The sequence below is a fragment of the Ovis aries genome, chromosome 1 (assembly GCF_016772045.2).
Source record: "Ovis aries strain OAR_USU_Benz2616 breed Rambouillet chromosome 1, ARS-UI_Ramb_v3.0, whole genome shotgun sequence".
Lineage (NCBI taxonomy): Eukaryota > Metazoa > Chordata > Mammalia > Artiodactyla > Bovidae > Ovis > Ovis aries.
The window spans coordinates 10,901,196-10,913,469 of record NC_056054.1 but is presented as its reverse complement, the minus strand read 5'-3'; the positions used below and the strand labels follow the sequence as shown (position 1 = coordinate 10,913,469).

Sequence of the window (12,274 nt, the reverse complement as noted above, 5' to 3'; positions counted from 1 at the left end):
GATGCTATTCCTCAACTGAGATAATCAAAATATACAACATCTGAAGGTTAGCCAAGGAAAGACTACAAGACCTATTCTTCAGAAGACAGCTTTCCTACTTAAAATCTAAAAAGGAAAAAAAAAAAAAGCCAGAAGCACCCACTTCATGGAGGGCAGATGTCGTAGCACCACGTCAACGGCATGGACAGGGTTAGTGCTGATTGGCTTGTCTAATTCCAGTGGTTCGGGCAAGGTCCGTCCTGTCAGTACTTCATGGAGTAGGTGCCAACTCACCCGAGAGACAAATTTGATTGACACTTTGAAAGGTCGGTCTTTTCCACCTTCTCCAGGTAAAGTAACATCTAAATCCACCTGTTGATGGGAAAAGAGTCAATTGGTAAAAGTTTAAAAGATAAATACAACTGTTTTTAAGTTTAAATATTTAAGAGAAAGACAAATACAAAAAAATAACCAATCTCAATGTCAAATCAATAGACTAAAATGTCAGTAAGTCATTTGCGCTAGCACTCTTTGTCACTGAAAAACATGGAAATGACTTAAATGCCCATTTAGGCACTATAAAAAAAAAAGGATGAGGAAGACCGGTTGGAACTGCTATGGAATAACTTCTAAGCAATATTGGTAAAAAAGCAAGTATTATTTTTGTAAAAAGAAACAGCAAGCATGAATCAGAAACAAGAAAAAGCAGCTAACTTTCAAAGGATAGGAAGGAAAAGACTGGAAGAAATAAGTGAGAGATTAACAATTCTGAGCATATTTTCCAGTGTAGTTTTGATTTTTGGAAGCATGTTAAATTAAGTCCTACAACAACAACAAAAAGACAAAGATGGAGAGGAAAAGCTAAAATTGAATAGATACAAAATCAAATGAAACCAAATGCAATTCAAACAAATAACAGCCAGATTGAAAGAATATTAAAAAAAAAACACTAATGCAAAACTTCTGAACATAACAATATATGTTGACTACACTTTCAGTTAGAGGTGTGGGAGAGGGGTGAGCGGGAAAGAACTGCATACAAAATAAAGCCTTAAGTTCCCACTATCAGATTTGTTTTCTATAGTGGCTGCTGCTGCTAAGTCGCTTCAGTCGTGTCCAACTCTGTGCAACCCCACAGATGGCAGCCCACCAGGCTCCCCCGTCCCTGGAATTCCCCAGGCAAGAACACTGGAGTGGGTTGCCATTTCCTTCTCCAATGCATGAAAGTGAAAAGTGAAAGTGAAGTCGCTCAGTCGTGTCTGACTCTTAGTGACCCCATGGACTGTAGCCCACCAGGCTCCTCCGTCCATGGGATTTTCCAGGCAAGAGTACTGGAGTGGGGTGCCATTGCCTTCTCTTCTACAGTGACATCATGTAGTAATTCAGAAACTATTTTATATGTACTGTATGACTCAATAAACACATAAAAGTGGTGATATTTTGTGGAGTCAGGGGTTTAAGGGAAAAGAAAGTTACAAATATGCAACATAGGGAGTAAAGGAAGAATCCAGTGGGGATAGACTAGAACTAGTAGAATCAGTTTGAACTCAGCAATGAGCATATCCAGTGACAAGACTTTGGTTTCTAAATTGTATTCCTCAACTAAAAGAAACCAGCGTACCTTTGAGATATGGCTAGTTGCAGGACTATCAGAGGGAAAACATAAGATGAACCTGGAATATCTTGGGTCCAAAAATAAGGAAGTACTCAAGAAAAAAAAGCTGTATCATGACAGCACACAAATTTAAACGGGCTCCTGCAGGCCAAACCTGGGACAATCGGGGCAAATAAATAAGGATAAATACACAGAAGAGGAGAGAATGTGCTCCCTTACAGTAGAATACCAATTATTAATGTAGAAGGAATGACAGAATTAGAAAAACAACCATTGTTATATAATAATCATCCTTCCAAGCAAGAATCATCAGTTAATAAAAGTCTAGTGAGAATCAGGATTCTTAAAAGTATCTCCTTTATTAACTATCTTTGTAAGTTTAAAGATAATCAAAAGAAACAAGCTTTGAGCACTTCAAGCACTTTCTATAAGTGCTTAAAAGTATCTCCCTTTCTTAAAACTTTGGTGCAAAGAATAAAATCAACATAGTGGAAAAATAACCTATGGAATATGAGAAAATATTTTAAAACATATATCCCATAGGAATACATACAGAGTTCCTAAGACTCAACAACAACAAAACCAAATAACCCAATTAAAAAATAGGCAAAAGAGTTGAATACACATTTCTCCAAAGAAGATACAGAAAAGGCCGATAAGCATAGGAAAGGGTGTTCTTCATTAGTCATTCAGTTCAGTTGCTCAGCAGTCATTAGGTAAATTCAAATCAAAACCATAATGAGATATTACCTCACACTCATTAGAATGACAACTATCAAAAACTGATAAACAAACAAATGTTGGCAAAGGTGTCAAGTATTTGGAACCCTTGTACACTGCTGATGGAAACGTAAAATGGTACAGTTTGTACGACATTATGCTAAGTAAAAGAAGCCAGAGACAAAGGACAAATACTGTATGGCTCCACTTATATGAGGTCCCTAGAGTAAAGGACGGAGAAGGCAATGGCACCCCACTCCAGCACTCTTGCCTGGAAAATCCCATGGATGGAGGAGCCTGGTGGGCCACAGTCCATGGGGTCGCTAAGAGTCGGACATGACTGAGTGACTTCACTTTCACTTTTCACTTTCATGCATTGGAGAAGGAAATGGCAACCCACTCCAGTGTTCTTGCCTGGAGAATCCCAGGGAAGGGGGAGCCTCATGGGCTGCCATCTATGGGGTCGCACAGAGTGGGACACAACTGAAGCGACTTAGCAGCAGAGTAAAGATCAGCCCTGGGTGTTCTTTGGAGGGAATGATGCTAAAGCTGAAGCTCCAGTACTTTGGCCACCTCATGCGAAGAGCTGACTCATTGGAAAAGACTCTGATGCTGGGAGGGATTGGGTGCAGGAGGAGAAGGGGACGACAGAGGATGAGATGGCTGGATGGCATCACCGACTCGACGGACTTGAGTTTGAGTGAACTCCGGGAGATGGTGATGGACAGGGAGGCCTGGCGTGCTGCGATTCATGGGGTCACAAAGAGTCGGACACGACTGAGCGACTGAACTGAACTGAACTGACAGTAAACTCACATTCAAATGGGAAAGCAACCAAATGTCCATCAACAGATGAATGGATAAGTAAAATGTGGTATATACATACAATGGGATACAATTCAGCCTTAAAAAGGAGGAAATTCTGACACAACAACATGGATGAACCCTGAGAATATTACGCTAAGTGAAATAAACCAATCACAAAACACAAAATACTGTATGATTCCACTTAAATGAGGTACTGAGAGAGGTCAAATTCATAAAGCCAGTAAGTAGAATGATGGTTGCCAGGGACTGAGGGAGGGAAAATGGATAGTTAAGTGTCTCACGGGTACAGAGTTTCAGTTTTATAAGATGGAGATTTACGCTGGCAATGGTTGTGAATGTACTTTGCCATTGAACCATATCTTAAAATTTATTGCTCAGATGATAATATTATTTGTGTGTACATGCGTGCTAAGTCGCTTCATTTGTGTCCAACTCTGCGATCCCATGGACTGTTGCCCACCAGATTCCTCTGTCCATGGGATTCTCCAGGCAAGAATACTGGAGTGGGTTGCCATGTCCTCCTCCAGGGGAGCTTCCGACCCAGGGATCAAATCCACAGCTCCTGCAGCTCCTGCACTGCGGGCAGATTCTTTACCACCGAGCCACGAGGGAAGCCCAACGTTATATATGTTCAAAGTTCAGTCGCTCAGTTGCGTCCAACTCTTTGAGACCCCATGAATCACAGCACGCCAGGCCTCCCTGTCCATCACCAACTCCTGGAGTTTACCCAAACTCATGTCCATCGAGTCAGTGATGCCATCCAGCCATCTCATCCTCTGTCGTCCCCTTCTCCTCCTGCCCCAATCCCTCCTAGCATCAGAGTCTTTTCCAATGAGGCAATTCTTTGCATGAGGTGGCCAAAGTATTGCAGTTTCAGCTTTAGCATCATTCCTTTCAATGAACACCTAGGACTGATCTCCTTTAGGATGGACTGGTTGGATCTCCTTGCAGTCCAAGGGACTCTCAAGAGTCTTCCCCAACACCACAGTTCAAAAGCATCAATTCCTCAGTGCTCAGCTTTCTTCACAGTCCAACTCTCACATCCATACATGACCACAGGAAAAACCACAGTCTTGACTAGACGGACCTCTGTTGGCAAAGTAATGTCTCTGCTTTTGAATATACTATCTAGGTTGGTCATAACTTTCCTTCCAAGGAGTAAGCGTCTTTTAATTTTATGGCTGCAATAACCATCTGCAGTGATTTTGGAGCCCAAAAAAATAAAGTCTGACACTGTTTCCACTGTTTCCCCATCTATTTTCCATGAAGTGATGGGGCCAGATGCCATGATCTTCATTTTCTGAATGTTGAGCTTTAAGCCGACTTTTTCACTCTCCACTTTTACTGTCATCAAGAGGCTTTTTAGTTCTTCTTCACTTTCTGCCATAAGGGTAGTGTCATCTGCATATCTGAGGTTATTGATATTTCTCCTGGCAATCTTGATTCCAGCTTGTGCTTCTTCCAGCCCAGCATTTCTCATGATGTCCTCTGCATAGAAGTTAAATAAGCAGGGTGACAATATACAGCCTTGACGTACTCCTTTTCCTATTTGGAACCAGTCTGTTGTTCCATGTCCAGTTCTAACTGTTGCTTCCTGACCTGCTATTAGGTTTCTCAAGAGGTAGGTCAGGTGCTCTGGTATTCCCATCTCTTTCAGAATTTTCCACAGTTTATTGTGATCCACACAGTCAAAGGTTTTGGCATAGTCAATAAAGCAGAAATAGATATTTTTCTGGAGCTCTCTTGCTTTTTCGATGATCTAGCAGATGTTGGGAATTTGATCTCTGGTTCCTCTGCCTTTTCTAAAACCAGCTTAAACATATACTTTACCACAATTATAATTTAAAAAAAAAAAACTAAACTAAACTCTATTCCCCACATAAGGAAGAATAACTTGAAAGGAGAAACATGGCAGATACCAGCTTTACCAAGTGATCAAAGTTAACCTCACCATTAGTGAAACAAATACATATTATGTGCCTCCTGATATGATACACTATAAGGAAAGAACACTTATGCAATTTTCCTGCCCAAAAACCTCAATCAGAATCTAATCAAGAAGAAGCTCCAGAAAAACACAGAGGGACATCCTACAAAATAACTTGGCTATAATCTTCAACCATGCTAATTTCATAAAAGAAAAAAAAAAAAAAAGGCTGGTAAATTTTCCAGAACAAAGAAGACATGACATTTAAATACATTCAGGTATGGCAGAAACCAACACAACATTGTAATTATCCTCAATTAAAAATAAATAAGTTAAGAAAAAAGTAAATACATTCAGGAACTTGGATTAGATTCTATACTAAAGGGAAAAAAGTGCTAAAGGACATCACTGGAACAAATGAGAAAACTGGACTAAGGGCAGATCAGACAAAAATTTACCGACATAAAATGTAGGGAAGTTGGTAACTGTACTATGGTTTTTATGCTTGTTCTTAGGAAAAACACACTAAAGGGTATAATGTACGAAACCTACTCTTGAATGGTTCAAGAAGAAATAAGTATGTATATGTATCTTTATATATAGCTGTCTCTATAGACACAAAGAGAGCAAAAGAAAAAAAGAGAATGATAAAACAAACGGTAAACTTTAAGAATGCTAATGAATTTGGGTATACATGAGTTCTCTGCATGAATCTTACAACTTTAAGTTTGAAATTATTTAAAAATAACATGTTAAAACTGATAAATGATACATACAGACCATAATAAAATGGTCATAAATGCATTTAAAAGACACTGCAAATGTATAGTTTTCTGATAAAGGAACGCATCTTAGCATCTTACCCCTGTAGTTGCCACAGGAAGTGGATTGGCTGTGTAAAGGCTTCTTTTTCCATCATAAACTGGTCTACGGTCCCCAAATATAGTCACTTTAAAATGCTGAACCATTGAGTCAACCACCTCCCTAAGAAAGGGAAAAAATGCATAAATATAATCCTCTGCATGATGAAATACAAAAATCTTAACTAAAGTAGTTTCTTACACTATTTAAAGCTGTCACAAAATTCTAAAAGATCATTATACATGACAAAGATTTTCCCTTCTGGATTATAGTTTAGGATACCAGAAAGACTGATTTCTGGAAATGACTCCAGTGAATCACTTAATTATTCTGGGACACAGGTGACCTGCAAAATATTATCCTTATAGATGATCTAAAATCCCTTTCACCATCTAAGCACTAACTGACACATTTATCAAAGAATATGGTGCTCTTTCCTTCGTGCTCAAACAGCACCTAGTACATATATCTATTAGAACACTTACTTCACTGTAGTATTAGTATTATATACTTGTACTAGACTGTGAGATTTTAAGAGCAATAAACACACCTGTACTCTGTACCCCTCCATCCCATTCCAATGGTATCTAGCCAATAAAAAGGTTTTGAAACCTCTGTTTTTTACCCAGCGAATATTTTTATCCCATATACTTACATGGAAAGATACTTTAAAAGTTTTTTAGACATTAAAAAAATTGCAGATTATAGAGAGAATAACACCAAATATCCACAAATCAAATTTATTTTTACACGCACATAATCTGTAAAAGCAGGAGAAAAATATCTAGAAGGGTATGTACCACACAGATACAATGGTTAGTTACCTCTGGAGAAAGAAGTGAAGAAAAGAATGATTTTTTATTTTGTTTATATAATCTAAATATATTACAATGACAGTATATTCACATAGTACTAAATATAATTTATAGTACATTTAAAAGGATGAGAAAAAAATTTTCAATTCTAGCCCAGTCAAATAGAAGAGAAAGGAGAAAGAAGCATTTTCTAGAACAAAATTAAGCTGATTTGACACCCAGAGAAACTTTCCAAACGCTCAAAGTTTCTATTTCCCTCAACTTTGAATTTTATTTTGCAAGTATTTCTTGCACCACTCTTTTCCTTTCTATTCCAATTACCGCCAACGTAAAACCTCATGTCCTACTACCTGGATTATTTTAATTTTTAGGCCTCTAGTTTTTTCTTCTCTGGCCCAACTTTTATACCACTGCCACATGAGCCTCCAAACCTCACTTTTACTCTCCAGATACAAAAGGTTAAGTTAATCACACTCCTCGGTTCATTGCCACATTATCATCATTCATCCATTAAGACCCCTAACTGACTCTTTTCCTTCCATATCCATTTCCCTATCCCCATTCTTCTCAATAAATTATTTTCTCTAATATGTTTGATGAACATCCTTCTGTTTGTACACCATTCCAGCTTTACCCTCTGCATAAGGTTTTTAAAATCTATTTACATTGCTGTGGGACACTTAGTTCATTGTTTCTGATTGATGCTCTTGAGGGTTCCTTGGACAGCAAGGAGATCCAACCAGTCCATCCTAAAGAAAATCAGTCCTGAATATTCATTAGAAGGACTGATGCTGAAGCTGAAACTCCAATACTTTGGACACCTAATGCAAAGAACTGACTCATTTGAAAAGACCCTGATGCTGGGAAAGACTGAAGGCAGGAGGAGAAGGGGACAACAGAGGATAATATGGCTGGATGGCATCACCGACTCGATGGACATGAGTTTGAGTAAGCTCCAAGAGTTGGTGATGGACAGAGAAGCCTGGCGTGCTGCAGTCCAAGGGGGTCACAAAGTCAGACACAACTGAGCGACTGAACTGAACTGAACTCTACATGTTGTCTATCTGGTCCCCCAGCAATACAGACTCAGTATCTTTAACAGTCAGCTACCAAGACACTGCTGCAAGGCATTATCTCCTTCTATGTCCCTTTATGAACTTGTGAGAATAATCTGTGGCTATATACACTGAGGAACAGAACTGCTAGGTCCAAGAGAATTTTATCAACTAAATGATGAAGAATTGCCAAACTGCTCTTCAGAATGCCTGCACTAAACCATCCTCCTGGAGGGTCCTATTTCTCTACTTCTGTGGACTCCCTGTTTATTTCCTCTGCTCATTTTCTATTGGGGTGCCAGTCTTCTCATTGAACTGAAGGAGTTTCTTTGCTATTCTAATATTGTTTCATTAACAGGTTTAGTTGTTGCAAATATCTTCCCCTCAAATGTTATCTGCTATTAACAATGTCCATGTATTTACTGAACTGAAAACGTTAATGATGTATCATCAAATGACTCGATTTCTTCAACTTATGATTTCATTTTTTAAGGTTTTAAGAAATACTTTGCTAATATTAAGTCACAAAGATACATTATGCTTTATTAATTTTATTTATCTTATGTTGGTCACTAATCCATCTTAGGTTCTTCTTTATAAATAGTATTATGTAAGAATTCAATTTTTTCTCCATACGGTGAATCAGTTTTCCCACACTGTCTACTAAACAGTCTATACTTAACTGATCAATTTATAAGAACAGTTGATCTTAAGTTCTGAACTGAGTTTTCTATGTTGTCCCCGTGGTCTACTTGTCTGTTCCTGGACCAGTATCGTACGATTCCATGATTACTGGGTGTTTTATTAAATTATAATATGGGGCAGGGCAAGTTCCTTTTCTCTCTCTAAGTTAACTTGGATATTCATGGAAACATTTATCAAAATAAATCTGTAAAGTTCTCCCCCACACCCAAACTATTAATACAATAAGCAAAAGAAACATATCTAGTGCCCTATAATAAGTAATCAAAAAATATCTGTTGGTTAAGAAACTCTCAAATGATACAAACACAAGAAAGGCTAGTATGCCAAAAACAAATTAGTAATGTTAAAAGCTACAGACAAATTGCAACATAAACTAAATAAATGAAGGTGAAATATAATAACGATAACTGTAAAGTCCAAACACTTATGTTTGAAAAGTTCAATGGCAATAAAAGTAAATGAAAGGATCTGAACTTATCCACTGCTTTCATGCAAAAGGGCTTTGTGTTCTGCTTAGTCAGTCAGTTGTGTCTGACTTTTTGTGACCCCATGGACTACAGCCCGCCAGGCTCCTCTGTCCATGGGATTCTCCAGGCAAGAGTACTGGAGTTTGTTGCCATGCCCTCCTCCAGGAGGTGTTTCCAATCCAGGGATAGAACCCAGGTATCCTGCACTGCATGCAGATTTTTTTACCATCTGAGCCACCAAGGAAGCTTTAGATGACTATAATCCCCAAATGAACTAATATTGTGATGCAGTTTCTTCAAAATTAAAGAACTCAGGTTGCATATATTTAAATAGCCAGTATAAGGCAGGTAACCTTCCCACCATCTATTACACAGGTCATTTCAAATTCTGGAGTACTCTGTTCAATTTGGAAAAAAACTTAAGACCCTAACAGATGAAACACAAGCAGAAGAAGATAATTCTGACCGAACCTCACATAATATAAATAAAAGTAAATCAAAGTAAAGACTCTTAGTCTGGAAATAGGAAGGAGTCAAAGGAAATTAGAGAAGTCTTCAGTTATTTTGACAGACTGTCATGTGAAAACCTGAGTATCTTCCTTGTATGGGAGGACAGAAATCAGACAAATAGTTGGAAAGTATAAGAAGCAGTATTTTGCAACAAAAATTTCCAACATTTTCTAACCACCAGAGTTATTCACAAGTGGTTTACACTATCTCATAAAGTACCTGAGTTCATCCTTGCTAGAAATGTTCAAGGAGCAGTTATGTAAGGGAAGATACCAACTAGAAGATAGAAATGTATAATGTCTACAATCCCCTCTAACAGTAAAATTTAATTAAGAGAATATCAAATATGAAATTGTAGATTTTATCATAATATAACATACAGAGACTCCTTTGTGATTAATTACACCAAAAACTGATTTGAACTCAAGACTTCAGAGTCTTTACAGAATGGTATTAGAATTATAGACACATTGAGCAATTTTAACTTTAACCTCTCACTAATACAATGTAATTAAATGATGTATTTGACTTTTAATGGAATTTTATTATTCAAGTTAACAAACTGACAAATCCAGGGACTGCAACTTTTCGCTTTTTATCTCAAATGATACAGTGGCAACGGGTAGTTTATCAGAATGTCCATCCGGAAGGGATGTAAAACTAGAGGAAAAGCTCTCCAAAATACTAATTTATCTCGTCATCTAGTCAGCTAGAGCAGCAGAAGTACTCACTGAATTATGAAGAAAGTCTGAACTGAGAAATGGCCAATCTGAAAAATCTTTATAATATGTGGTAACATAACTACTGGAGAAAAAATAAGCAGACAAGAGGTTTTAGTCTCATTCTGCCACTAAATTGTTAGGAAATTTACTTCGCCTCTCTAAATTTAGTTCCTTTACCAATAAAACTGAGGTAATAGTCTTGGACTGTTATAGGGATGATGTGCGATATCAGTGAAAGTACCCTGGGGGAAAAAAGTAAATGTGAATGGTATTATTTTTATATAAAAATTTAAGCATAGTTATCTCAAACACGTGCTTCAAGAATTATACTGATATACTGAACTCTTCCAAACAACTAATGGATACATTATAATGTACCAGCATCAAATACTGTAAATAATACAAAGAATGAATGCTGGTGATTAACAGAAACTGTGAATGGAATTTTCTCCATACTGTAGTTGGGGAGCATTAGCCTTTTATTATAACAATCGGGGGCGGGGGGGGGGTCTTTTGTTCAAATGTAGAAATTTCAGAACAACATTTTAAGTGTGTATTGTTAAGCCAGCTTCTTAGCTTACAATAAAAAGTAAAGCTACAATAACCAAAATATATAAAATATTTTAACTTCTAAAAAAGCATGCAGGAAAGAAAATCTAAATAATTGGGAGTAAGAACTTCTCACCACTTTTCAGTGGCTTCCTTTTACTAATAACCTTAGTCTGAAGAAGGAAGAATTCTTGCAAAGAATAATATGATGCATTTCTGAGGAACCTCGGGATACAATTTTTAAATTCTGAAGAATATCTGGCAATCACTACAAAAAATGGAACCTACCTGAGTACATTAGGTCTTACAAAGGGCTACAGCCTACCTTCCCACTCTTACCTCAACCACCACTTCCTACATTCTGGTACCAAGTCTTTTGATTCCATCATGCTCTGGTGCACAGACTGTAAAGTAAAATTTAATATTGGTTTCAGTAAGTTCCACTTTATCACCTGACTCATACAACAGAAAAATGGTAGGAGAGGGAAATTTTAACATAAAAAGGAGGAGAGGAAATTATTTTCCTTTCCTGTTAATTGTTACTATAAACTCACAGACACCCATCTTCATTCATCTCATTTTTAAGTACCTCTTAATTTTCTACTCCCTAAAGGTAGAATGTGAAATATTACATTAGTCTTTAGGAGAGATAAATATTACATTTAGTCTTTAGGCATGAAATAATATATTCCTCTAAAGTGACTTTTCACCTTAATTTAGTATTCCCAGCTAATAAATTTATCTGTGACTATAGCACAGACAGAATAAAGGAAGATGGCTAAAGTATGCGCTGTGCTGAGTCACTCAGTCGTGTCCGACTATGTGACCCCATGGACTGTAGCCCCAGGCTCCTCTGTCCATGAGGATTCTACAGGCAAGAATACTGGAGAGGGTATAACAATACTGTCAAGATATAACAAGATGCTAAAATCACCCAGTGGTTTATAAAACACAATGAAAACAGCTGATAGCCTCTCTTAGTATCCTTCCAACTTCTAATTTAGCTCATACCTCTGTGCTAAGTAGCAGAGAGGGTAGCCAATAAATACTTTTGCATCAAGATAAAGTTTAAAGATACAGAGTTATACTTTAGATCAAATTTTTAATATTTTACAAAATTCATACTACATCAGAGCATTTCACCATAAACTATCTTTACTGCCAGTTCACATGGGTGTGAATTCTTTCATAACCTTATATAACCACAATAGTTAATCTAGTAAACACTTCTAGTATTCATAAACGACAGACAGACTAGATTGAGTAACAGATTTTAAACTCAAGGTGGCTTAACTAACAATTCTCCTCTACAACACTCTCCTTCAGACCACCATTGACTTCTTCAAACATAGCCTCTTTTCAGTCTCTATATTCCTGGCTTCTTTGAGCATCTGCAACTGTGATCTAGCCTTGAAAATCATGATACTCGACTGACGTTCTCTGAAACACCTTCTACTTTGTCCTGGTTTTCCTACCTTTCCAATCTCCTGAGTGTCTTCATTGACAAACCTGAGTCTTATC

At 37.4% G+C, this 12,274-nt stretch overlaps 1 protein-coding gene across 3 annotated transcripts in view; it reads right to left on the bottom strand.

Moving 5' to 3' along the window:
• The window catches only part of AGO3 (argonaute RISC catalytic component 3), a 125,481-nt gene that overhangs the window by 76,556 nt on the left and 36,651 nt on the right, over window positions 1-12,274 (bottom strand). For 2 of the 3 annotated variants that reach the window (XM_004001795.6, XM_060393682.1), the window contains exons 3-4: window positions 5,933-6,053; window positions 143-351 (exon numbers count right to left, since the gene is read on the bottom strand). In XM_004001795.6, the coding sequence (XP_004001844.1) occupies window positions 143-351; window positions 5,933-6,053 (330 nt within the window). Of the gene's footprint in view, window positions 1-142; window positions 352-5,932; window positions 6,054-11,092; window positions 11,158-12,274 lie in introns of all 3 variants that reach the window. The other variant, XM_042245406.2, reaches the window with a different exon arrangement.